The sequence below is a fragment of the Scomber japonicus genome, chromosome 18, assembly GCF_027409825.1.
Source record: "Scomber japonicus isolate fScoJap1 chromosome 18, fScoJap1.pri, whole genome shotgun sequence".
NCBI classification, from domain to species: Eukaryota; Metazoa; Chordata; class Actinopteri; order Scombriformes; family Scombridae; genus Scomber; species Scomber japonicus.
In genome coordinates this window covers 9623631-9648897 of record NC_070595.1, presented here as the reverse complement: position 1 = coordinate 9648897, position 25267 = coordinate 9623631, and the positions used below count along the sequence as shown (strand labels likewise).

At 42.6% G+C, this 25267-nt stretch overlaps 1 protein-coding gene across 1 annotated transcript in view; it reads left to right on the top strand.

Annotated features, from left to right (window-relative positions):
- grin2ba (glutamate receptor, ionotropic, N-methyl D-aspartate 2B, genome duplicate a) overlaps nucleotides 1–25267 on the top strand; it is a 77117-nt gene that overhangs the window by 43091 nt on the left and 8759 nt on the right. Inside the window, exons 5-12 of the mRNA XM_053339101.1 lie at nucleotides 8003–8117; nucleotides 11786–11994; nucleotides 12560–12731; nucleotides 17141–17294; nucleotides 18033–18158; nucleotides 20701–20930; nucleotides 21061–21221; nucleotides 21895–22082. Coding sequence (XP_053195076.1) covers nucleotides 8003–8117; nucleotides 11786–11994; nucleotides 12560–12731; nucleotides 17141–17294; nucleotides 18033–18158; nucleotides 20701–20930; nucleotides 21061–21221; nucleotides 21895–22082 — 1355 coding nt within the window. The remainder of the gene's footprint in view (nucleotides 1–8002; nucleotides 8118–11785; nucleotides 11995–12559; nucleotides 12732–17140; nucleotides 17295–18032; nucleotides 18159–20700; nucleotides 20931–21060; nucleotides 21222–21894; nucleotides 22083–25267) is intronic.

Below are 25267 nucleotides of genomic sequence, written 5' to 3'. Positions count from 1 at the left end.
ATGAGTGCCCTGGCACAGATCTACACAATCATGGATGCAGCAGATGCTGGAACACACACACATGCACCTTCATCCCCTGCATACTGTGATCACCCAACCCCCCCCCCCGTGTAATAATACCCCTACACACACACACACACACACAAAAACACACACAAACACCCCCCCTTCACATGCCCCCATCCTCAGGAAAATCCAGCCCCACCCCCTCAGCTGTCCGTCTCAGCAGCAGGCCTTTTGAACTGGTTGTGAAGCACAGCGTTCGGCGGCGCTTTGCTCTGCGCACTGCCTAATTGGTCCCAATGGCGTTTCAGTCGGCGAACACTAGCCCCTGTCGTGCTGTGCTCCAGAGCTCAGCGCAGTATTATATTCGGGGGGCAGTTTCACCCCTCTGCGTGTCTGCTGTGGCTGTGTGTGTGTGGGGGTATGTGTGTTGTTATTGTGCTAAAGAAAGACAGACTGTCAGTGAAGGCCAGATGTGTGTGTGTGTGTGTGTGTGTGTGTGTGTGTCTAGGTACTTTACAGCATTTAAGAAGACTGTCATTTGTCTCCCAAAGTGAGTCTGGTTGCTGCTGTAGAAAAATCCTGTTTCCTGATCATGGTCTAGTGGCAGGCTTTTTAGAGTCAGTCATAGGGCTTACACATGCAAGCGCGCACACACACACACACACTCCCACAACTTCACTGCTTTAAACATAAGCACATATTCATCCAGGTAACTAATGTTCATATGGACCCATCACACTCACACAGCAGCAGGAGAAAGACATGAGCCCACTGTACAAACACATGCTCACCTCTTCGGTTTGCACTAAGTATGACGGTTATGGATCTTTTTTTTTTTCTGCTCATGCTCCAAAGCTTAACTGCATCCTGCACTAAGGCAGCGAAAGCTTTGTTGTCCAGCCCAGTAAAACTCTTTAGATGTCATTTCAACCCCTGTCTGCTTGTTCACTCCTCTCTGAAGCTTTGCATTTGTTTCACCACCGCTTACTGCTTTGAGATAGCAGCAGAGTTTATGGCAGCCGCTGTTGCCCCAGAATACAATTCCCCTGCTCTGTTCGTGCGTGCCTCGCTGTGGTTTGCTGCGCGCCACTCTGTTCTTCTCAACTCCGCTGTGGTCTTCTCTGCTGTGTCCTGCGCCGCTCTCTCTCTCTCTCTCCCTCTCTCTCTGTCTCTCTGTCTCTCTTTCTCTCTCTCTCTACTCTGCTCAGCTCAACACTTTACTCTGTCATGTTCTCCTCTGTCCTCTCTCACCCTGTAGTCTTCTACCTTTGTTCTGCCCTGGTCTGCTTTTATACATCTGCTCTCCTCTGCTCCCGCTTTGTTCCACTTTATTCTCCTCTGTCGAGCGCCACTCTGCTCCATTTCATGCGCTCACACCTTCTCTGTTTTCTTCTTTCCTCTCTCCTCTCCTCTCCTCTCCTCTCCTCTCTCCTCTCATCTCATCTCTCTTCTCCACTGGTTCTGCTCCTCCCCAACCATTGTCTGCGCTCCAGACCTGCAGTTTTATAATCAACTTAGCGGTGTTGTTGATTAGATCAGTTGCGAGCACTGCTAAGATCCTTTGCCCCGTACTGACTTAACTAAATTTGTTTGGTGATAACCTTTGTCTTCAAGTGTTCAATCAAGAGATTAGCGTTTGGCCTTCAGTCTATATACTAGAAACTGAATGAATGACTGGTTGGCTAGCTGGGTCGGCTGGATGGATGCCCTGCTGCCCGGTTGGTTCACTACTAAGTGAATCAATGGATGAATACATGGATGAAAGATGGTTGGAAAAGGAAGCAACTCAATCAGAAGAGCCTTTCATAGGGCAGGAAAAACCTTATACTCAATGATGCTCTCCAGTGAACTCAAACACCATTTTGCGAATGTTTGAACAGACCTGTAAAGCAAATCATCAATAAATCCGATTAAGTCTGAGCAGCTGAATGACATGGAATAGCTGTGCTGGGTTGAAAACAAAGCCTCAGTCTCTTAAGCTCAGTTTTTTGCTGCATGATATTATTTGGGAAAACATCCATGAAAAGTGATTGAGCCTGGCAGCGGAAAGTCAGACTCATCAGCAAACAGTGCGGAGATTGGAATTGAAAATGACTCGAATGGACGCCTCTCAAAAAAGTTATGAGGAACAAACTGTAGATATAGAATGAGCACGCCTCGGGAACAGCTCTGCCTATTTCTCGGATTCTGGGACAGATCTTTGGTAGGTCAATTTAGGTGGATTTTTTTCAAGAGCAGTCGCGGTATAGGAAAGTAAAATTGAACATTCAGATTGAAGATTTGAAGCAGCCCAGCAATTGGGGAAGGAAGGAAAGGAAGGGTTCAGAGCTGACATCTTGAAGGAGAGAACTTATCAATCATCTAAATACATACCAAAGCACAGTGAGCAAAACAATACTTATGGGAAAGTTTTGGGAGGCCACAGCATATCTTCTGACTTGTCTGACTTGTAATTTTGGTTTGGATTGGGACTATTGGAGATGATCAGAGGCCCATGCTGGAAAGGCAAACCTAATTTCCACTGATACCTGCCATTCCTTTTTAGTATGTGCAGTAAAGTCACTTGGTTTAACCTTTACCCTATTGTTTTTAACTTTAACTCATTTATTTTTAGTCTCTGTTTTATTATAGCTTCTATTGTTATTGTGTCTCTGTGTTTCTAAATGATTCCCTCTGTTTTACTAAGGGCGAGTCAAAATTCCCATGCAGAAAAAAAATAAAGACTCAACACATTTTTCAATGTTTTTCAAGCTTAAGGATTACAACGGGGTTAGGTTTGTAAGGGAGGCATGGAAATATGTAAATAATATCTTTCAGTCTACTGGTGAATGATGAAGAATTGCTGTTTGGTCACGGTCATCTACTTGACTGTGTAAGCCATACATTATGCTGATCCCCCTCTCTCTGCTTAGCATTTCCTCGTCCAGCCCTCAGCTCTTAGAATACCACAAGAGAAGGACACGTCACTCCGCTAAGTAAATTAAGTCCACTGTAGCCAGCGCTGTGACATTCCAGCTAATGCTACAGTATGAGCCTGACAAATTAAGATAGCAGAAAGAGAGAAGAAGAGAGCGAAAAGCGAGGAGGGAGCGAAAGACAAAGCGAGAGGGAGAGAGAGAGAGAGAGAAAGAGAGATGGAAAGGAACACCACTGGCGAACGATACGCAACAGCGCAGAGAGTCGTGAGTTTTGACAACAGCGGGCCTAACCTTGCCAGGCGTGGACAGGTTCCAAATGAGCTTCAAGTTGGAAAGGTGTCAAGTGCTTTTAAGCTCTGTGGACATTTTTGAACTTCTGTGGCCTCGGTGAAGCTTTCAATAGAGTGTCTGTGTGTTTGCATGTGCGTGTGTGTGTATGTGAGTGTGCGCAGAACACTCTAAAGCAGCATTATGACCCTATTGAGCTGAGTGATGAGTGTGCGCCAGCTCGGTGGACAGTGTGTCCACGTGGGTGTTTGTGTGTGTATGTGTGTGTGTGTGTGTGTGTCAGACTGAGTCTATAAAGGCCAGTTGAGTGTGTGTTTATAGGGCAGGCCAGTGGGAGGCTAAAAAGGTACCTGTTTGTGATGGCGCTTGATTGGAACTAGGTCAGGATGCTCCTGCTCTATCTTTCTCTCTTTCTCTCTTTCTCCCTTCTCTCCATTTTTATTGCTGCCTCCCTTTCTCCTCCTAAATCTTTTCATCTGTCTCTGTCACTAAATCTCCTTTTCTCTGCCAGGTTTACTCAGTTCTCTCCTTTTTTCTTTTTTTTTTGCAGTCTTATTTTATCTCACATAATCTTTGCATCTCCTTCTATTTTTATTTCGTTATTTTTTCTTTTTCTGCTTCTTTGTTTCCCCTAATTCTGCTCGACGCTATCACCGTTTTTATTCTCACTGGGTACGTTTTATTCTGAAAGTATTGGAAATGTGCAAAACAAAAGAAAAAGAATCTGTGTTCAAGTATTTTATTTTCCAATCATCTTTGACTTGCTATCTTTGGCAGGGCTGCAATTCTAAATGAACTTTATTATAATTAGTTTTAATTAAGTGCTGTCTTACCATTTGTCAAAAATAAACCAAATCAAAGCCACATATCAAGTGCCATTTGCTACTTTGATGTTGTCAGTCCTCCCCTCCTTTCTGTGTCTCTGCTCCTGTCTTGTCATCTCTCCGCTCTCTTCCCATTAGCACAATTTATGACACTGTTTACACATTCAGCTCCCATGTCTGTCTACACACACATGAATACCACGATGCATACGTGTGCCACATACACACAACAAATTCACACCTCCCACCTTACACCGGATACCCCAAGTGTGCACATGTATGTCTGTCTGCCTCGACCACACAGAGTGCCACACAGCGCATGTTATCATTTTCCATATAGATTCCCCCCTCTCTACAAATCCAATAAGTACATTGCACCACAGTAATTGCTAAGGAGTGTAATTCATGACTAATTCATGTCAGGGTTAATTTATTAAAACTGACTTATCAATATTTCACACAACTCCTCCATTATTCACATCAGAACATGCGCTAAAACGTATCTGTGTCAGGCCAGGGAGTTAGCATGGCAAGTGTTTCTTTGTGTGTGTGTGTGTGTGTCTGGCACAGTGTTGCTCTGATTTACAATCCAAAGAATCGTCCTCAAATAAAAGCAGAAAGTGGGAAGATTGACTGAAATATGTTTGATGTGAGGCGGTTAATGAAGGAGATATTGTTACTGTAGATGTGATCAGAACACTGCCTTCCTGAGTTTGGTCAGTGTCACTCGCTGTCGTTCGCCAGGTGGAGACAGCTGCTGCTTCTGCTGCTGCTGCTGCTGCTGGTTGAATTTTAATTCACCTTCTGTACAGTACAGTTCAGGCACTCTCCTCTGGCCTGAGATGGAAAATGACGAGCTCAACACCAAAACAAGGAGCTTAGTGGGCAGAGAGATGTGTGCCTCTGTCTTATCATGCTACCCACAAACAGTATTTGCATGTGTGCATAGTGGGCATGTTAATGCCAGCTTTCACTCAAATACAATGTCATGTCACACAGCCTCAGTAATTAGAGGGAGGAGGTTAGATTAGAGGTTTGTGTTGACATGTTTATATGTGTCACTGGCCTGGCAAAGGCCTGGCAGTGAAGGCTTGTCACCCCACCTCCTGCTGTCATGTAGCCTTAAGCGAGCCACTTAACACCAGTTGCCCATAAGAGGAGTGACTGGGCAGCTGTCACGCATATACCTCACTGTTTATAGGGATGTGTGCGTCCACTTGTACTGATAGTGATGCAGGAAGTTTAAAGGAGCTGACAGGAAGCGGATGTGATCACATGGTCGGGAGACGCAGGAGTTAGTGTGATGGGAGAAAAGAGCGATGCAGTCTAGTAGTAATACGTCCCGTCCCCTCCCTCTTTTTCTTTGAATCCCATCTCTCTCTCTCTCTCTCTCTCTCTCTCTCTCTCTCTCTCTCTCTCTCTCTCTCTCTCTCTCTCTCTCTCTCTCTCTCTTTCTCTCTCGCTTTACCTCCCACCCTCTGTGAGATTACCGTTACCATAGTAACACAGCAGATTGGCTCGGAAGTCACAGTGGTTGTGGGTACCATGGCAACACACATATGCTTGTGTTTCGCTCCGTTACTGCTGTGTGTAGGAAGCACGCACACAAACACACACGCGCACGCACACACACACACACACACACACAACAGGCCCCACATTGTAGCACGTAACAATAGCTTGCTTAGTAAAGATTAAAGGGGGCACAGCGTCAAGTCATTTTGTAAATGGCTTATGATTTATGCAGCAGATTCTGTGCACTTTGTATCAGTGCCAAGGCTCTACAGGATGGGGCTGTTAGCTGGACACATAGGGCTGCATGAGACGGTATGATGCTGGATGATGCGGCTCATCGTAGGCCATTGAAAATATCAATATTTAATACAGGAAATAGAATAAGGAAGCCGGCATTAGAGTAATTGCTGGATTATTACGTAAGTCACTCCATTCTATACCTAGGACTAGATAGACGGATAAATGGATAGATAATTACAATAGATCTACGTGTGATTTGTTGCAGCTAAAACGTCAGACAGAGTTAAAGTTAAAGCAATTTGAACTTTGAGTGCAGCAGTGAGATGCAATATCTGACTGGAGTAACATAATGGTGGAGCTGCAGCGAGGTTGCAACTTCATCTCTTTCTCTCTCCTGAGCAAAACGATGGCTGAAGACAAACAGATTCTGCTGCCGATCATGTGTAGAAGGCTCCATACATGACCCAGTGCGATGTTTACAGACCCCCATCAGTACACTGTCACCAAGCCAGTCGTTCATACACACTCAAACACACACACATACACATTTTTTGTCATTTATTTATTCATCTATATGGTGTGCACAGTTTTGAGGCAGAACGTTTCCATGGAAACAGTCACAGAGGGAGAGAGAGAGAGAGAGAGAGAGGGAGAGAGAGAGGGAGAGAGAGAGAGAGAGGGAGAGGGAGAGGGAGAGAGAGAGAGAGAATGAGTGTGAAAGTGAAGGGTGTGTATGTGTGCGGGAGGTGACAGTGAAGTGATCTGAGTTCACCTGACATCAACATTCCTGCTCTCATATACACACACTTACACTTTCCCACGCATAGTCACCATAATCACTGCTAGAGAAACAGTGTTGAGTGTGTGTGTGCGCGTGTGTGTGTGTCTATGTGTGTGTTGTTTTTAGTTGAAGAGAGGTGAAATTATTTCACCTGACAGCGACAGTGCTGCTTTCTCTCGGTTTCTCCTTCTCACACACACACACACACACACACACACACACACATATACACAAACATTGACTTTATTGCTAGTTTTTGTTGCTCTCTATTTCTCCGCTTAGTGTAACAACTGTTCAATTAATCTTTTAGGTGATGTAATCATATTTTCACCAATTACAGCTTCTTTTTGTTTGTTTGTTTTCTGCTGCAACAAATGATTATTTTCACAAATCAATTCATCCATAGATTATTTTCTCAATTAATCAATGAGTCATTTGGTTTTTAAAATGTTGAAAAATGTTAATTACTGTTTCACAAAGCCCAAGACGCAACCAAAAATGTGTCCTTTTGTCCCATCCAATAGTCCACAACACAAAGATGTGAAGCTAAACATCATAGAAGACTAAAAAATGAGGAAAGCTGGAACAAAAATGATTAAAAATGATTTTATCCAGTGTAAGAGCTGTACTACTAAATAATAAAAAATATATATGCACCCAACTAAAATCCTTTATTTATTTGCTTATTGGAAAAATCCAGTTTCAGTTCTAATGAAAACTATGATTAAAATGAGTTCAAAATTTAGGTGACATTTGAACTCTTGATGACGAGTTTAGTGTTCATTACATTTCTTATGACTTTCTAAGTTGATGATCAATCATGCAGAAATCTCCATCTAGCCATGAAATGAGGAGGCCAGTTATTTTTCCGGATTATTTCCTCTCCTGTTTCCCTGGTTAAAAACAAACAGTCAAGAGTCTGACATGTGCAAAATACTCGACTGCAGTTTTAAAAAAGTGTGCATGCATGAACAGGTGTCTCATCTAAGGTCACATCAGTAACTGTGAACACTTTAGCTGCTGCAGGAATAGAACCCATGGGATGATGATTGGAGAGATGATTTGCTGGAAGTCATTTTACTCCGTCTGCCTTAAAATCATCACCTGCTGTTTTGCTCAAATGTCTGTCTGCAACTGATGACTAATGTGTATTAATCTATTCACGGAAAAGCTGGTTTGACATTAGCCTGATAGCTATTTCCCGGCTGATGATGAATTTACGTAATGTCAGCGGGTTTGTCTTTGAAAGATAGACGCTTAAAAAAATAAATTGACACACAATGAATGTAAAATGTTTGCAAAATGGAGCCGCTGAGCAAAAATGGATTTAGATAAATAGAGCTGCCACTGACACGGATATTTTTCAGTAAGTGATATATGCCTCAACGAGTCTCTTTCTGTGTCTCTCTTCCCTATGTTCCCCTCTACAGGTACCTGATGAATGTGACGTTCGAGGGGCGTAATCTGTCGTTCAGCGAGGACGGATACCAGATGCACCCCAAGCTGGTCATCATTCTGCTCAACAAGGAGAGACAGTGGGACAGGGTGAGAGAGAGAGAGTGAGAGATGGAGACAGCGTGTTTCTTTTTTTTGAGGGATAAAAGAGGAAAACAGACTTCAAATTGGTTGACTTCAGGTGTCAAACGGTAAAATAACATGTAAACTGTCAAATAATGAATGACAGCGTGGCAGCAATGTCAGCGACTTAGTCCTTTTATTGCAGTCGCTGATTGGTCCAGGAATATCTCTCTGTGTCTTTTTTATCTTCCTCCCTTATCATCTGATTTTCACTTTTTAAGCATTTTAAGCCTTAAGCTTTAGAAGCGCTACTCTGATTAGATATTATCAACTTGGCAAAGGTGCCTTTGAGCAGTTCGCTGCAGCAGAGGCTCCGGAGCAGCGATGTAGTAAAAATGCTTGCTACAGCGGTTCATTTTAAAAGTTTGGTAGTGTAAGTGTTACATACAAACCAATCATTTATGTAATATTTTGCACATCCTTCCTCACTTAGGCTGTGCGACTCTAAGAAAATATCTAAGATTTATTTTCTCATTATTTTCTATGTAAAAGTTCCACTAACTAACATGGAGCAAGTAATTAAATAATAAAAATATCACCTGTCTATGTAATGCTATCTATATATAGATGTTCGTCTTGATTTAACTGAAACGTCAGCACTGAGAATCATATTATTATAACTAGGAAGAATAAAAAATGAATGTTATGATGCCTGCTGTGTGTTTAGTACTGGATGTTCCCTTGGTTGCACAACAGGCTTTCACTGAGTGGCTGAGAGAGCCACTCAGACAATGTGTGTAAGACACACTTTGGGATTGGATTTGCTTAAATAGCCACAATGCAACTTTTAGAAAATGGCATCATAGTGTTGACAAGGATGATGCAGTTATTAGAGAATATTTGGTCCAGTAAGACTGTGACAAGTTATTGTAGCAAAGCCCAACAGATCTGGATTAAAGCATAATGTATACTAAGCTATTACCTGTACTGTACATTACTGTGAACCTTTGCTCTTTTAACCCTCGTACAGTAGCTAAGAACTGTCGGTCACCAAGGAAATTCTGCTAAACTTATCTTATTCCACACTTCCACAAGTAGCTTGACCAAAAATAACTAAATACATAAATCAATAAACATAGACAGAGCATGGGGAGAGATTTAAAAAATAAGTACACTTTCCATAATGTCAAATAAAGAGTTAATTTTAGTTCGCTTTTTAATACTTGCCTGTTTTCACAGTTAAAGCATAACAGGAAATAGCTTCGTTGAATCAAATAGAGCTGACGGTACTTGAAGGTAACAGTTCATAATTAACACTGATTACAATCAAATGTCACCTCAGGCTCTCATACATGGAGCCACAGGTGCTCAGTAGTGCAAGATTAGAGAAAGAAGATGAAATAGAAGCATTAACGGCATAAATTCATTCTGAGAGAGATTATTATCTTGCTTTTCAAATAGAGATGGAAACGTACATGCTCACGAACAATAGTTTAGAATCTATCAGTTATGCTTACACGGTCGACAGTAAAGCTGGGTTGAGTATTTGTAACTCATTAGTCGGGAGTGGTTGAAATGTACCAGCGTTCTCAAGCACAAGAAGAAATTGATAAACTTGTGAAAATCCAAAGTGTATAAATCAGTATAAAGCTGTAGCCTAGCCCTTTAAACTGGGGAGGGTGACAGTTCAGAGGTAGATGTTCAACTTTATGAAAACTGAAACTTTATGTGTGCTCAGTCAGCTCAAGTAAATAAAGGTTAAAAAAACCCTATTGTATAGATGGAGAAACAGATGCAAATTCTCCGAGACAACAACATCAGCTTTGATGACGCAGATGTACACAGCCACCTGCAAAGTCACCAGCGTGCACCTGTGTTTCCTGACACTCGCCCTCCATTGTATCTTTGTCCTGCAGTCTGACTTCTTTGACTCTCCCTATTCTTTATTCTTAGTATTTCTCTCTTTCTTCTACCTCTCTAATCTATATTCTGTCCTCTGATCAGAGAACAAGGTGAATCTCTCCCCTCCTGTCTCCCCTCTCTCTCTCTCTCTCTCTCTCTCTCTCTCTCTATCACTTTCTTTCCTCTCTCTCTCCCTCCCCTTGCAGCCTGCACCACCCCTTCTCTTTCCTCTCCCTCCTGCTCCCTCTCTCTCTCACTCGCTCGCTCACTCATGTTTAATTCTTAGCCTGACTTCCAGCTGAACCACTTTCCTTGGATCCTAATGAGTTCCAGCTCCTACAACTATCCTTCCTTGCACCTTTGAAGTAGTGTGAAGACTCTGTAGTGTCCAGTCCCGTTTACTCCCCTCTGGGCTGATTTGAACCCCTTTTCTCTCCACCTCCCCTCTCTGTCTCTCTCTCTCTCTCTCTCTCCTTCTCTCTATCTCTGTCTCTCCATTCTTGTCTATCTCTAGCACTGACTCCCTCTCACTCTTTCTGTCCGGATGGAAGAAGGCTACATTGTGCCCCAGGGATACACAGCCTTAGCTTGTCCACTCCAGGCAACTCTGCCAAGTTTGTGTTCCCTGGAGTGAAAAGTGTGTGTGTGTGTGTGTGTGTGTGTGTGTGTGTGTGTGTGTGTGTGTACATTTACATATTTAACGAGTGTGCAGACCTGGCTTTACACACTCCCCTGCCCTGCCCTGTCTCCCATTATAGTGTGTCCAATTAGCTGATGATCCACATCCATTTCCACCCATATCTCTCCCTCGATGAAAGTGGCCTACCAGGCACTTCTCAAAGAAGAGAGGGCATATGCAAAATCTCCAGGTATGGTTTCATGTGGCAGGCGTCTGGGGAAATTGACTAATTGATGATGCTCATTCAGTGGAGTAGAGCCACAAGGGCTGGAGGGCCCTCCAGACGTACAGCTGGACTCCCCTCCACAGAAGAGCCAGCATTTTGCATGTGAATGAGCTCTATCTGCGGCTTTCTTTCCTCATCACGCAGACACTTACCCGACTCTTTCTCTCCATCTATAGTTGATTTCCTCCCATCCCTCCCTCCCATCCCTCTCTCCTAACTCCATCTTTCTTTTTCTGTCTCACTTCATGTCAATCCATCTGTAAGTTCATGTCCCAATGCCCCCCCCCCCCCCCCACCACCACCCATCATCTCTCTCCATCCTCTTCCTCTCTGTCTCACTATTTCTCTCCTGAGTCTCTCCTCTTGATCTGAATTCTGCTCTTTCCTCCGTTTAAGTCTCGTCCTTCAGGTTAACCTTGCTCTCATTCTTAGCTTTGGGTCCCAGTCCTCTCCTGTCCTCTCCTCTCCTCTCCTCTCCTTTGTTTTTGCCATATCTCCTCTCTCTTATATTTTATTATCAGTCATAAAGTACTCCTGTTTGTTTGTTACCTTATTGTCATTTTATTGACAGATGAGCTATACACTTTATAGTCAGGTAAAAGACAATGTGGCAATAAAATCCTCGTCAGAAGATGTTTTTTGCATAACAAGCAAACAAAATGTTTTGTGGTGTTGTACTTCAACTGTTTGCAAGAGCAGAGCTGCTGTTATCTAAATTAATTTTTCAAATTCGATTCCTGCCCTGTAATTTAATTTTTACACTATGCATCTAACTGATTGAAATTATCTTAGTGTTAAGAAAGTCAGTGCAGTTCTGGTAAATACATATCTTCAACTGTGTGTACATTTTTAATCCGAGTGCCTTTTGTTTGCCATGTGTCTCTGCAGGTGGGTAAATGGGAGAACGGTTCCCTATCCATGAAGTACCATGTGTGGCCTCGCTATGAACTGTATGGGGGGGCAGCAACCAGGGAGGATGACCATCTGTCCATTGTGACATTGGAGGAGGCTCCGTTCGTCATTGTGGAAGACGTGGATCCGCTTAGTGGGACCTGTATGAGGAACACTGTGCCCTGCCGGAAACAGATCAAAACACTGTGAGACTCAATGCTCAGATAAACCAAATCAGCGTCAGAGTATTTGAGGATAATCGAGAATATGTATGTGTGACGAGGCAAAAAAAAAAACAACACAATGACAGAATAGTTCAATGAGTGTGTAAATTCAACTCAGCACACATTGATAGACTGTTTTATTTGATCCATATCTATCTATAGCTCACAGATTTAGCACTGCAGAAGTGACCAAAGTAGAAACGAAAAAAAAAAAGAAACCTGCCTAAATTCTGCTTTTGAATGATGTTAATTTCCCACGGCAGCTTTACACAGCCAGAGGTAGAATCAGTTCACCCTTCCTGGGTGTGAGACTGACACTGCCAGACACACTAAATCATGATTACAATTAACAATTCAGACAGAAGCACGTATCTAATTAAATTCTATCTATCTATCTATCTATCTATCTATCTATCTATCTATCTATCTATCTGTCTGTCTATCTGTCTATCTATCTATCTGTCTGTCTATCTGTCTATCTATCTATCTATCTATCTATCTATCTATCTATCTATCTGTCTATCTGTCTATCTATCTATCTGCGCAGTAATCAAACAAAGGATTCAGGGATCTACATCAAGCGTTGCTGTAAGGGTTTCTGTATCGACATCCTGAAGAAGATTGCCAAGTCGGTCAAGTTCACGTACGACCTTTACCTGGTTACTAACGGCAAACACGGCAAGAAGATCAATGGAACATGGAATGGCATGGTGGGAGAGGTGAGGAGATAACGTGTGGGTGTGTCTGTCTCATCCTTTTATTTTGGCATCCCACTCAGTCAGTAGCTGTTTGCTTGTTTGTAAGGAAGAGGGAAGTGGCTATAGGTGACCACTCACTGGGTCAACAAGAGGTCTGACAATAAATTCCAGGAACCTGTTCGGCACCAACACAACAAATACTATTGGCACGGAAAACCAGCCTGATCCAACAGCCTGTCGGCTACTGGCACAGAATCCTGTTCCATGTCAATAGTTGGTAAATTATTGCACCGGTTCTGTTGCCCGTGCCAAGAAACACTACTCAGATTCACTAACAGTTTGCACAGAAGAAGATGTCATCAAAATGAGCAAATCTGAAAGCTTTGCCTCTAACAATGTTCAGCCGGTGGAAAGCTGCCAGATTTCGCAGGTCAACAAGTAAAGCCTCTTTGCGCTTGTCACGGTCATGCGTGTGTAAATTATAGGACAATCTCATCAATTTGCTCATATTGTATTAATTTTGTTGGCAAAGCTTGCAAATGAAGATTGCGCCCGATTCACACCTCGCAATGCCATCTTAATCATTATTGCTGTTGAGTGGCGGTGCATATTGCAGAAAGACAGCGGCACATTTGGCAACATGCCAGGCAAGGAAAGGAGAATGACATCATTCGTCCTGTTTGAGACAGAAAATGCTCAGATTACAAATCAGGCTTCAGTGCAGAGTTGTTGGGCCAGGTGCAGTTTGCAGTTGAAGTGCACATTTGAGTTAACAATTAGATACCCAGATCATACTGTATGTGCTTGAATAAGACAAAGCAATGTGCATATAGCCACAAAATGCTGTGTATATTTGATTAAACCTGCTGACAGAGAATTAGGAATTAAAGCCAAGGTGTAGGTGAAGGTGAAGAAGAGATCAAAGGGGAGACACAGTTACAGTCTGCATTCTCCCCTTTGGTCCTAATGAACAAATGTTATATTTAGCTTCCATAGGAGCTGCCTGAAGGGTTAATTTCCTCTGTGAAGTGTATTTCCATACCTTGAATTATGAGCTTTCCTTTCCGGATCAACCCTCTGCCCAGCAGGCCTAACACTTGTGTCAGATGGGCTAAGCACCTCACTCAAAGGTGCGTACAGTTCAGTCAACTGTAACAATTCACTGTAGGCTCTAAACATTCCCTAATCGACATTGGTCCCAAGGTAAGGTCGTTGTCAGTTCTCATACTTCAATTGTAAGAGCAAGCTGCATCCCCGCTGCCTGACTTCGGCAATTTTTAATGAAGGAAAAGCAAGAGATCAATAGAACCCCGAAGGTCACAAGTTGAAGACACATGCTCTGTCCCTCCTTGAGTAGACGGTGAAGTTTGAATAACCTTCACAAGTCAAAGACAGGTGTCCATTTTCTCCCACAGTGCAACTTTTGCTTTTCAATTTACATTAAACTGACCCATTTAATCGATTATATAAAGCCATTTAAGTTATCCTGCCAGGCAGCATGTGTCTTTAGTGGGCACAGAGCTGTAAGTCTGGTCACCTGTAATAAACTCCATCAGCCTGACTAAAAGTGCTTTAATGTGCCGTCTCCTTCTCACCTCCACACAGATAAATGGTCATTAGGAGGTGGGAGGGGGGTATTCATCTACCTCTCTCTGTCTCGCTCTCACACATACGTTTGTATAGCTATCTTAGCGAGGACATTCTTGGACATAATGCATTCCGCAGCTCCTAACCCTAACCACCACAACTAAATGCCTAAACCAAAACTGAACCTAAACCCAAGTCTAACATTCACCAGAAAACCAAGTCTGATGCCTCAAATAGTCCTTTGAAGGTGTGTCACAAAGTGAGAACCGGCTAAAATGTCCTCACTTTCCAGGTATAAACTCAAATCGGTACACACACACACACACACACACACACACACACACACACACACACACACACACACATGCCAGATACATATGCATGACTGTTCACAGAATTAAGAGAATACATGCATGAATGCGGACACATGGACACAGACAGACATACACATCCAGACAGCCGCACAGAGAGGACAGTTTATCTCCTTCTCTCCCACTCTCTCCCACACATACATACACACACACACACACACACACACCCACACCCACACAAACACTTGACTATAGTTCTGCTGTATCTGCTGTATCCAACCCGTGTCCTTCTCCAGTTGGAATACAGCCAAAACTACAGTATATCTCACGCTCTTAATGGACCGAGATCTGGACTGATGCTGACACACACACACACACACACACACACACACACACACACATACACACCAGAACGTGTCTCAGCACACTCTTCAACACTCACCGAGATCACTGAGGGCCTTTACACAATTTACCACAGCTCGGAGAGACAAAAGATCAAAACGAAAAAAAATGTAAAAATCAATGAACGTTTCAAGAAGAAGGCCTACATTTTGTCCTAACTCAATTCTGACAGTCAGTGTCAGATTTCATGGGCCACATTGAATACTCCTAATCTGCAATATTAGAGGCAATACACTTGATTACATGAGTTTGGCCTCGCTAGCAGAGTCACATAAAGACAGTAGCACACAGACACACCAGCTGAGAGAGACACACACACACACACACAAACGCAGATCCTCGCTCACTCATTCTCAATAACACCCACATGGGTCACTTTCATAACACGGAGAGAACAAGTCGTAGGAGGGAGATGGAGAGAACGAATGGAGAGAGAGAGAGCTAGGAAGCGAGTACACTGCTGGATGGACTCGTTCTCTCCCCCGGGGAGACGTTCGCACATTCAAGCACTAACACACACATGCACATCCGCACTTACACGTTGACAGAACAACAAGAAGATTGAAAAGTTACAAATGCACACACACACACACACACACACACACACACACAGAAATTACATAGGCACACATGAGCATAAGGACACTCAGCAGCAGGCATTAAACACTAAACTGAGGATAATGTGCGGAGTAGATGTGTAATATTCTTGCTGTCTATAAAGGTCCACTTCACAGGTAGGGAACAAAGGTTTGCTCCCTTCTCTTTCTGTCTTTTTCCCTTTATGACTCATTCATAAGCACAGACACACACACACACACACACACACACACACACTCTCTAACGCTGAAGCACATACTGGAGCTTTGACTCACAGTCACACGCGCCTTATTAACTCAGCGAGACAGTCTCGTCCTACTTTACCCCTGCGCTGTAGGGCTCTAAAATTTGGGGCTAAATATACTACCTGTGCAGTGGTACTGAAGGGAGGGAGGCAGGTAGAGGAAGGAGAGGCATTGGGGCGGCTATTTCAAGCAGCTGTGACCCACTGTGGTAACCCACTTTCTTCCTCCCTCTTTCTGTCTTTCTCCCTCTTTTCCCCTCCCCTGGCGAGCATCACGAGTGTCCAGTCTGAGCACTGCATGTGTGTGTGTGTGTGTGAGGAAAGTGTGCTGGCCTCCTGTCTTCTACCTGATGCGCTCCATCTTAATGTCTCGGACTCCTTTTCTCATGTGTTTCTGTGCCTCACTTTGCTCATTGCAATGTTTTCACCCCTTTTCTTGATTTATCCAGTCTGCTCATATGTCACATTTGATTTCCCATGCTAGTGTAGAACATAAGAGCAACTAAAAGTATTTCCCCTTTACCCCAAACAGACTTGTTACTAAATCACATAGCAGTCATTTGAAGCATTAGTATTTTGACCTCTTCTACAGTGGAATCTCTTTGTGTGATGAGATGCTGAACATCAGTGTAAAGTGATGCGTCTAGACAGACCATATTGCTCATGGATTATAAGGACTGGCTCTAAAACCTAATATTTACTCTTAATATATTACATCCCCGAAAATATTGCTGCTGAGAGGCTCAGTTATGTTTGTCACTCATCTAGAGGAGTAGTAACAGAACCATCAACAAAATGGACCCAGAAATTGAAGGGATGCTGTAAAAAACAACATGTTTCAGTAGTGTTAAACTGTCTGCACTCTGCCCTTTAAAACAAAGAGACTCTGGGTGTCTATCTTTGCTCCTATCCTAGGTACATCTGTCAAACATCTAAACAAGAATCATCCATGTTTGTTAAGACGCCCTGCTCAATCACCTTGGAAAGATCTAATGATGTGCTGTGATATGCTATTTTTATCTATCTTGTTTTTATGCTGTTTTTATGGCCACAAACTTCTTCTTTAATTTGTTTTTGGATGTCTTTTGTTGCCACAGCACACATGACATTCCCCCCCTCAGGGAAAAGTTTAAGTTTAGGTTTTAAGGACAGATTTTTTCTTTTTAAAGTGCGCTCCATTTATTATTGTGGAATGCTTGAGTAGTTAAGCAGTGGTTCGAATGATGGATGGATGAGGGATGCTGAATTAATGGATGTTCTCTCTCTCTCTCTCTGTCTCTCTTGCCCAGGTGGTGTTGAAAAACGCCCACATGGCCGTTGGCTCCTTGACCATCAACGAGGAGAGATCAGAGGTCATCGACTTTTCCGTCCCCTTCATTGAGACGGGCATCAGTGTCATGGTCTCCCGTAGCAACGGCACTGTTTCGCCCTCGGCCTTCTTAGGTGAGGCGCGCGCAGCCAGCTGTCAAATGTTCAGGAAGGCAGGCAGAGATGGGTTGAAGTAAGAGCCTGAATGTGAATGAGGCTGTTATAAAACAGGAAAAACAATGCCAAAGCTCAGTCTTGTAGCATCTTCAGTACATGTTAGCGGTAAAAAATGACAACATCAGTTTGGAGTTGGGTGTACTGTAGCTGTCATTTCACTGGTGATTCTGACAGACTGACAGAGGCAGATGGATCTTTGTCAGGCAACATTAGGTTGACGTCCACTTTTTCACTTTTGAAAGTTGAAAGTGATTTAGTAGGCACATCAACTGATTATAGGCAAGTTTTAATCCATTTTCTGCCACAAGGATGTACAATGTGCATAATAATGTAGCTGTTTATTTATTCTCTCTTTCACTCTCTGTCTCTTTGCCCTCTTACGTTTCCCACTCCTACTCCATTTCTCTGACTCTTCCTTCCTCTTCTCAATCTGGCGCACCACATTTGCATATCTCTCTTGCCCTCTCGCTTCATTTTCTCTTCCTCTCCGCCGCCCTCGCTCTTTTTGCCTCTTCCTCTCTCTCTCTTTCCCCTGATGTCCCTCGCCTCTTCCCCATTTTCTGCCTCCCTACAACCCCTCTTTCCCCCTCCTCTCTTCTTCTGTTTTCCTTATCTCCGTTCGTCCACGCTCCTTCCCTCAATCCCCTGTCTCCCTTCATCTCCCTCTTTCCCTCTCTTCCCTCTCTCACCCTCCAGAGCCCTTCAGTGCGGATGTGTGGGTGATGATGTTCGTGATGCTGTTGCTGGTGTCAGCAGTGGCTGTGTTTATATTCGAGTACTTCAGCCCTGTGGGCTACAACCGCTGTCTGGCTGACGGCAGAGGTGAGAGGCCTCAGCTCTACACACACAGTCACGCAAACGCAGACACATATACATACATACACACACACACACACACACACACACACACACACACACACACACACACACACACACACACACAGGTATAGTACCTGTGGTGGGGGCGGTGAATTGCAAATTATTTAAGGATAGAGATGTAAATGAATGCAGATACTTTCTCTTACAGTCTAGCAGTCCTGTTGCCTCCCTTTTCTCTCACTCTTTTTGCTCATAACACAGCAGATGGGAGGGCATGCATAGGTTGAATTTACCAGTGAAATTATGCATTTGCAACATGTGCTTAAACTGATGGTTTGCCTTGGAAATAAAATGAGACTTTTCAGCGCTCCCAGCATTATGGGATTTCATCTTCTTTCTTTTGCAATCTCTTTCTGTAGTCACCTCACCTAAAACATCATTCTTACACAAATCATTTGCAGCAGTGAGTCTGTTATGCGGGAAAGTAATGCTTGTTATATAACATTTAAGTCTAGATAAAATCATGTTTAGAATGAATGTATCTGCAGTTTATTGTCTGCCAATACAACTTGTTCATATAGAGCAAAGGAAACTCAAAGTACTTGGTTGATGAGAGTCAGCTGAAGGTGTTGTTGGCTCCAAGAAAAAAGATAGGATGCATTAACTTTTTTGAGATTTAACAAACATCATAAACATATTGAATTCAAGACACAAACTTTGGTTTACAGACTGATTGTCAGTGGTGTATACAGCACTCCTCAGTGTGTGGTTGACTGAGTTTTAATTTTCTGAGATTTTCTGAATAGTGAATGGGAGGATGTTTAGTAGGCAAAACTGAATATCCTGTATGTGAGACTAACACCCACACATGAAAGCAAAAAAAGGAAAAATCAAATGATGGAATTGTAGATCCAAATCAAACCAGAGGCTATCTGTTAGCCAAATTCCAGCCAAACCCAAAATGATGAGCTTAATATTTAATGTTTAAAGTGGGATGAAAACATGAAAATACTTTGATCTCCACTGGTGGAGGTTTACAAGTCTGCAAATGAGGATCCAAAGTATGCAGAGAACATGGCGCAGAGCGATTTGATCCTCCAGTGAAAGTGTTGGATGAGTAATGCGCTAACTAGTAATTTTCTCGAAACAAGCAAGCACAAAAGCACAGAAGCTCTTCAGGTTAATGCTTTCTCTATGAAACGATATCAGTAGCTGTGGATCGTCTTGTATGATTATTTTTTTTCTCTGCGCAAAGACTGACAGAGACACAGACATGCACAAACACACAGCAAGCCGCCTCCACACATAGACCAGCCATCCTCACTGACCCAATGACTTCATTCTCTTCCTCCTCCTCCTCCTCCACACTGCTCTCTTTTGATCATTTACAGGTGTGTCTCACTGCACGGCTTTCAACACACCTCTAATGTTGCTTCTTCTACACCGGACAAGCCATTTGCATACATTTCCATATTTCCCAAAATCACATGTCAGCTCTGACAGCGAGGGGCTAGTATTTTGTTAGATCTCCCCAGCCAAAAAGATAAGAAACACACACACACACACACACACAAAAAGAAATCAATGTCTTCCCACAACTCTACCTCTGATGTGGCTATATATAGACAATGGCCATCTTTTTTTCATCCCTCTCATCCTTCATCATGTTCTGGAGAAGATTCCTCCCTAAAGTGCTGTTCCCTTCTCTGTGCCTCCTTGTTTTATCTGCTTGTAGCGCTGTGGGAGTGTGGTATCATGAAGAGTGCAGATCGAAGTCTGGACTCAAAGGAATCGACATAATAATGTATCAATGGCATGACTGCACATTTGTAAAATCTCTGCCCGATTCATTTAAACCAACTTTCTCGCAAACTTCACAAAGGAGGTATTTGGCAGGATAAAGTCAGTATGCCCCCCCCAGTAAATTAATACACACCCACATGCTTGCACACAGACTCTCTCTTCCTCTCTCACACACTCACACAAACATTACAATCGAACTGCTAATCACAGCATAATGGCTGGAAAGAGCCAGTCTGCTCTCAGCTCAAATAATTACACATTAATTGCACTTTAATGTGTTATACATGTATAAAGCCAATACAAGTGACATAAAACAACATGACTAAGTGTCTGCAGCTATGCTAGAACCTTTGTATGGTTGTTTTATATGCTAAAAGCTAATGCTAGCATGGTCAACATGCATGCTAAGACATTGCTTATATGAAGTAGGTATAACTTTTACCATATTCACCATATTAGTTTAGCATGTTAGCATGCTAACATTTGCGTGTTAACACTAACCAAAAAGTACAGCTAAGGCTGATGGGAATGTTTTTCAGGAATGTGGTCATAAATTTAAGTATTGAACAAACTGAACATGTGACCTGATGATGGCACAAGAGAAAGGGGGAATGAATGTGAACCAAAGTGGTGGACCGACCCACAGGCAGACCAACAGAAAGTCATCTGTAGAGCCATACCTCTAGCATGGCTGAAAAGTACTTTGTCAGGCAGTCTTTAACCATGGCTGTGTTTCTTTCAGAGCCTCATGGTCCATCTTTCACCATTGGTAAGGCCATCTGGCTCTTGTGGGGTCTGGTCTTCAACAACTCTGTGCCAGTGCAGAACCCCAAAGGCACCACCAGTAAGATCATGGTGTCAGTGTGGGCCTTCTTTGCTGTCATCTTTCTGGCCTCCTACACTGCCAACTTGGCTGCTTTCATGATCCAGGAGGAATACGTGGACCAGGTATCTGGTCTCTCAGACAAAAAGGTAAGGTGGAAGGGTTTGGTTTGATGCTGTGCCACTCTCCTCTAATCTCTTCTTTTTTAATCTGTGCCCTCAATTTGTAAAGTAGATGTTTTTACATGTCTCTCTCAATTGGTCTGTCTTCTGTATTTAGTTCCAGAGTCCCAACGACTTCTCGCCTCCGTTTCGGTTCGGCACTGTCCCAAACGGGAGTACAGAAAGAAACATAAGGAATAACTATCCAGAGATGCACGGCTACATGACAAAGTTCCATCAGAGAAACGTCAACGAGGCTCTGCAGAGTCTCAAGGCTGGGTGAGGATCTGCTCAGTAAAGTAGAGCAGCGGTTCATTTAGTTTAATTTTAAAGCCATTAAATCATATTTACTATTACAATCCATGTATGAAGATTTCAATAACAAATTTCAGATGAATTATAGTAATTTTCATGGTATCTATCATGGTACTATCACCTTCATAAATATTCATTGTATGGTCAAGGTTTGCCAGGATTCAGTTTTACTGTAGCAGTTGTGATGATTTTTTAAGAGAATCAGAAGGAGTGCAGTTGAACAGAACCTTAAAATATGGAAAGATGGAGTAATGATTATCACATGTTGTTCATGCAGTAAACTATAATAGGTTAGGGCAAATTCTTATGAAAAGAGTTTTAAAAAGAATCACTGTTGAAGTCTCTTGTTTACATCATCCTTACTTGTCTTCATGTAAACATATAGTAGCTGAATAACTCCAATAATACTTTCACTCCCCCTCTTCAGCTTTCATCAAGTGTGCCTTTTTGCCATTCTGTGTGCCAGCTCCAGCCTTTGGCAAACCAAGTGGAAGTCTATTACGCTTATCAGCAGCTTAGTGCTATTTAGCAGGTTAATTGGAATGTTGTAGCTGTGATGTCTGACTCCTAAGTGCTAATTAATTGTAACCTATCTCTCTCTCCCATTCTCTCTCTTTCCCTCCCTCTTTTTCATTAGCAAACTAGACGCTTTCATTTATGATGCGGCCGTACTGAACTACATGGCTGGCAGGGACGAGGGCTGCAAGCTGGTGACCATTGGCAGCGGCTACATCTTTGCCACCACTGGGTACGGCATCGCCATCCAGAAGGAGTCTCTCTGGAAGAGACATGTGGACCTGGCCATCTTGCAGCTCTTTGGAGACGGTGAGACAACATGCTGTTTCCTCTGTTTTATTCATAGATACTGCACAATATAATGCACTCAGTGAAGGCTCTGGCATGCATACAGCTGTGCTGAAGTGATGAATTGTATTTTTCATGACTCAGAGATACACCAGATATTCATTGAGGTAACACATTGGTTTACCAGGGAAAAGAACAGAATTTAACTTCTAAATGAACAGCGTGACCACAGATTTGAAGCTCCACTTTAGTTCAACTCTTCTTTTTTATAATACTTTGGCCACTTTTTCTATTGGTTATGTAGCCCCACACAGACTTCTCAGTATAATCCTTATGGGGGAAATTCAAACAATTATTTTTACCTGTTATCTGACAATCATTTGCTGCTTCTTCTCTGTATTTTCATAATCTCACGGGTGTTTACTGTCCGTCCGGGATGGGAACATCTTTGCCTGAGGCTAAACCAGTGTCTAAATCCAGCATTTCCACAACAAACAAGAGAACAGGAGGGCTGTGTTTGTAGTGCTGTCGCTTAAAGCTGGGCACAGTCTGTGAGAAGTCTGTGTGAATGAGTCATAGACTTGGTTTTGATGATAACTTTGTATTCACCAATTAATTGCTGAAATTTGGGGCAAGAAAATGAGGGGTCTGGTCAGTGGACCAGTTGTTAAAAACAAGTTAACAGATTATTTTAACCATTTCAATTGAAATGTTTGAAAAAATCTCTCATTGCACAGAATACTTTGTGTGTGCACAAATACAGAAGGTCAAAGATGAACCAGGAAGTTGGACTGTAAACTGTGATGGAGTTTTACAGTGCACACTTTGATCTAATGGATTTTGTGATTTTGTGCAAGTTTGTTTAAAACCTTATCTGATCACATGACTGCTCATGCGTCTTGCCCTGTCTGACTTATCTTACCAAAATTACTGCATCTCCAGATCCATGCAATTAAGACTGTGAGTACATTGTCGTCATAAGTGGTGAAAACAATGACCAAACCTATGAAAATAAGATATAACTTGTACTTAACCAGAAACTTCCTTTAAGAGCTAAGTTTATTTCTCATGTATGATATGGTAAAATTCTGTATTTTGTATGCAAAAATTAGGCTTCTCATAAAGGAACATTTTAGGGTTTCATCTACTCCCTTTTGTTCAGGATAAAGATTGGTCAGAATTTGTGAATAATTGGCTCCATCAGAGTCAAATGTACAGTAAATTCACACTTACATATATGAAGTACACACAGAAAAGGTAAGACAGTGGAGCCAGGAATAAAAGCTGAGATTTAGCTCCACCGTGGGGGCTCTATGCTTTATGATCATGATTGCTTTTTATGGGAGAGTGTCCAAACTCTCCAGGGCTTGTTCTTTTGAAACACACTTCATTCCTGTCAGCTCGAGCAGGAACATTAATGAGTCTCAGAACGAGATGGGAATGAAATGAAATGTGTTCAAAATGTCCGTCCCTAACCCTGCTATATGCTTTATGGTTTTCAAGCAAAAACTCTTAATCATAAATAAGTCAAAATGTCACAGACAACGGCTGCTTGCTGAGTTTATTGACTTTAACAGTCTAATTTCACGATGTCCTGTTTTAATATACGGCTCAATTCAGAGTAGGAAATGTAATGGAAGTTTGGAACGGAAGTTTTGTGTGTGACTGTGTGTAGCTTTGTGTGTGTGTGTGTGTGTGTGTGTGTGTGTGTGTGTGTGTGTGTGTGTGTGTGTGTGTGTGTGTGCGTTGTAGCTAGTTTATTTGGGCATGGTCCAACGTGTTGTGAGCATCCTGAACCAAGGGCCCTCCGGGGGCCCGCTATAGTGCGTCCCAGTTAGGGGTGCCAGCATAGCTCCTGGTGTATTTCAACACGGTGTGTGTGCGTATTGTGTATGAGTGTGGGCGCGTGCACCCATGTGAATATGGGTCAGCCCTCTGAAAATGAGAGTGCCTGTGTGTGTAAGCCTGAAACGTGTGTGTGTGTATGTATATGGGAGAGATAAAGAGAGTGCTGTAGAGATTCTGACACATGTTTATTTTTATCAGCCTTCACATATTTCAATAAGAGTGGCTGACCTATTGAATATGAGTTATTTATATTCAACTTACAAACTATTACTTTCAAACATGGGTATGTAAGACTAAATTGTGTATGTCTATGTATGCATGTGTGTGTGTGTTTGCATATGGGTCGGCTTGCAGTAACACCCCCCCCCCCCGTGCCACCATAAAAGCATTCATACAAGAACCAAGCGGCCCTGTCTCGCCCTCTCAGGATTTCAATGTCACTTTGCCACGCCTCGCCATACACTCCCCTCCTGGTGGCCTAGAAAGTGATCAGACTCACGTGGAGAGCCCAGTGGCCCGATACGAAGGCTGGAAGGGAGTCTGGGTAGCTTGACGCAGGCCTGGGCAAAAAATATAACACAGCTGTCGTGAGAAAAAAAAAAATACTGTGATTTTTGATTGGTGATTTTCTGATCGGCTGTTGGATTAGAAAGTCTTTTGCAGCACGTGTTGAGTTAAATGACTTTTGCCCTTGAAAACAATGAAACAGCTATACATAATTTCAGAGATACCAGGCATCAGCAATGAAATAATAACTTTTTCTCCAGCTCTAAAATGTACTTTGTAAAACTTCTTATCTGGCTTTGACTGTAAACTGCTCTCAGGTATATTTTTATTCCATTCTTTAGTTATTAGATTGTGTAAAATGACAAGAAGTAAGAACAGGGGAAACAGGAGAAAATATAACAAAATCATGAGCTCTTGGACAGCGCAGCTGAGAGCAAAAGGTTTTTGTGCAAGTCCTTACTGAACTACCTCTGACAGTCTACATCTGTCCAATTTAATGTGACATTTCAAGTCAAACGTCAGCTCAGCAGTTATTCTGTCAGTTGAATTTTTCAGAGTCCTTTATTCTATTCCCCGAGCATTTGTCTCTTGCAGAGTAAGGCCCTTTAAGTAGGGAATTACTGGTGATGAAGATTGTGTAATGTGGTTGAAAGCCCAGGAAAAAGCTAGTAAGTGGACCTTTAGTGGAACTACTGTTTCCACGGTCATGAATGAACTTTCATGTCTTATTTTTGTTGTAACAGGCCTTTTTTTGTGGCAGACCTTTGGACATGTCAGAGTGATAAAAGCACAGGTGTAAATAATTGAATGAATTATCGATCAATTCCATTTAGTTGCTTCAGTTTCAGGGT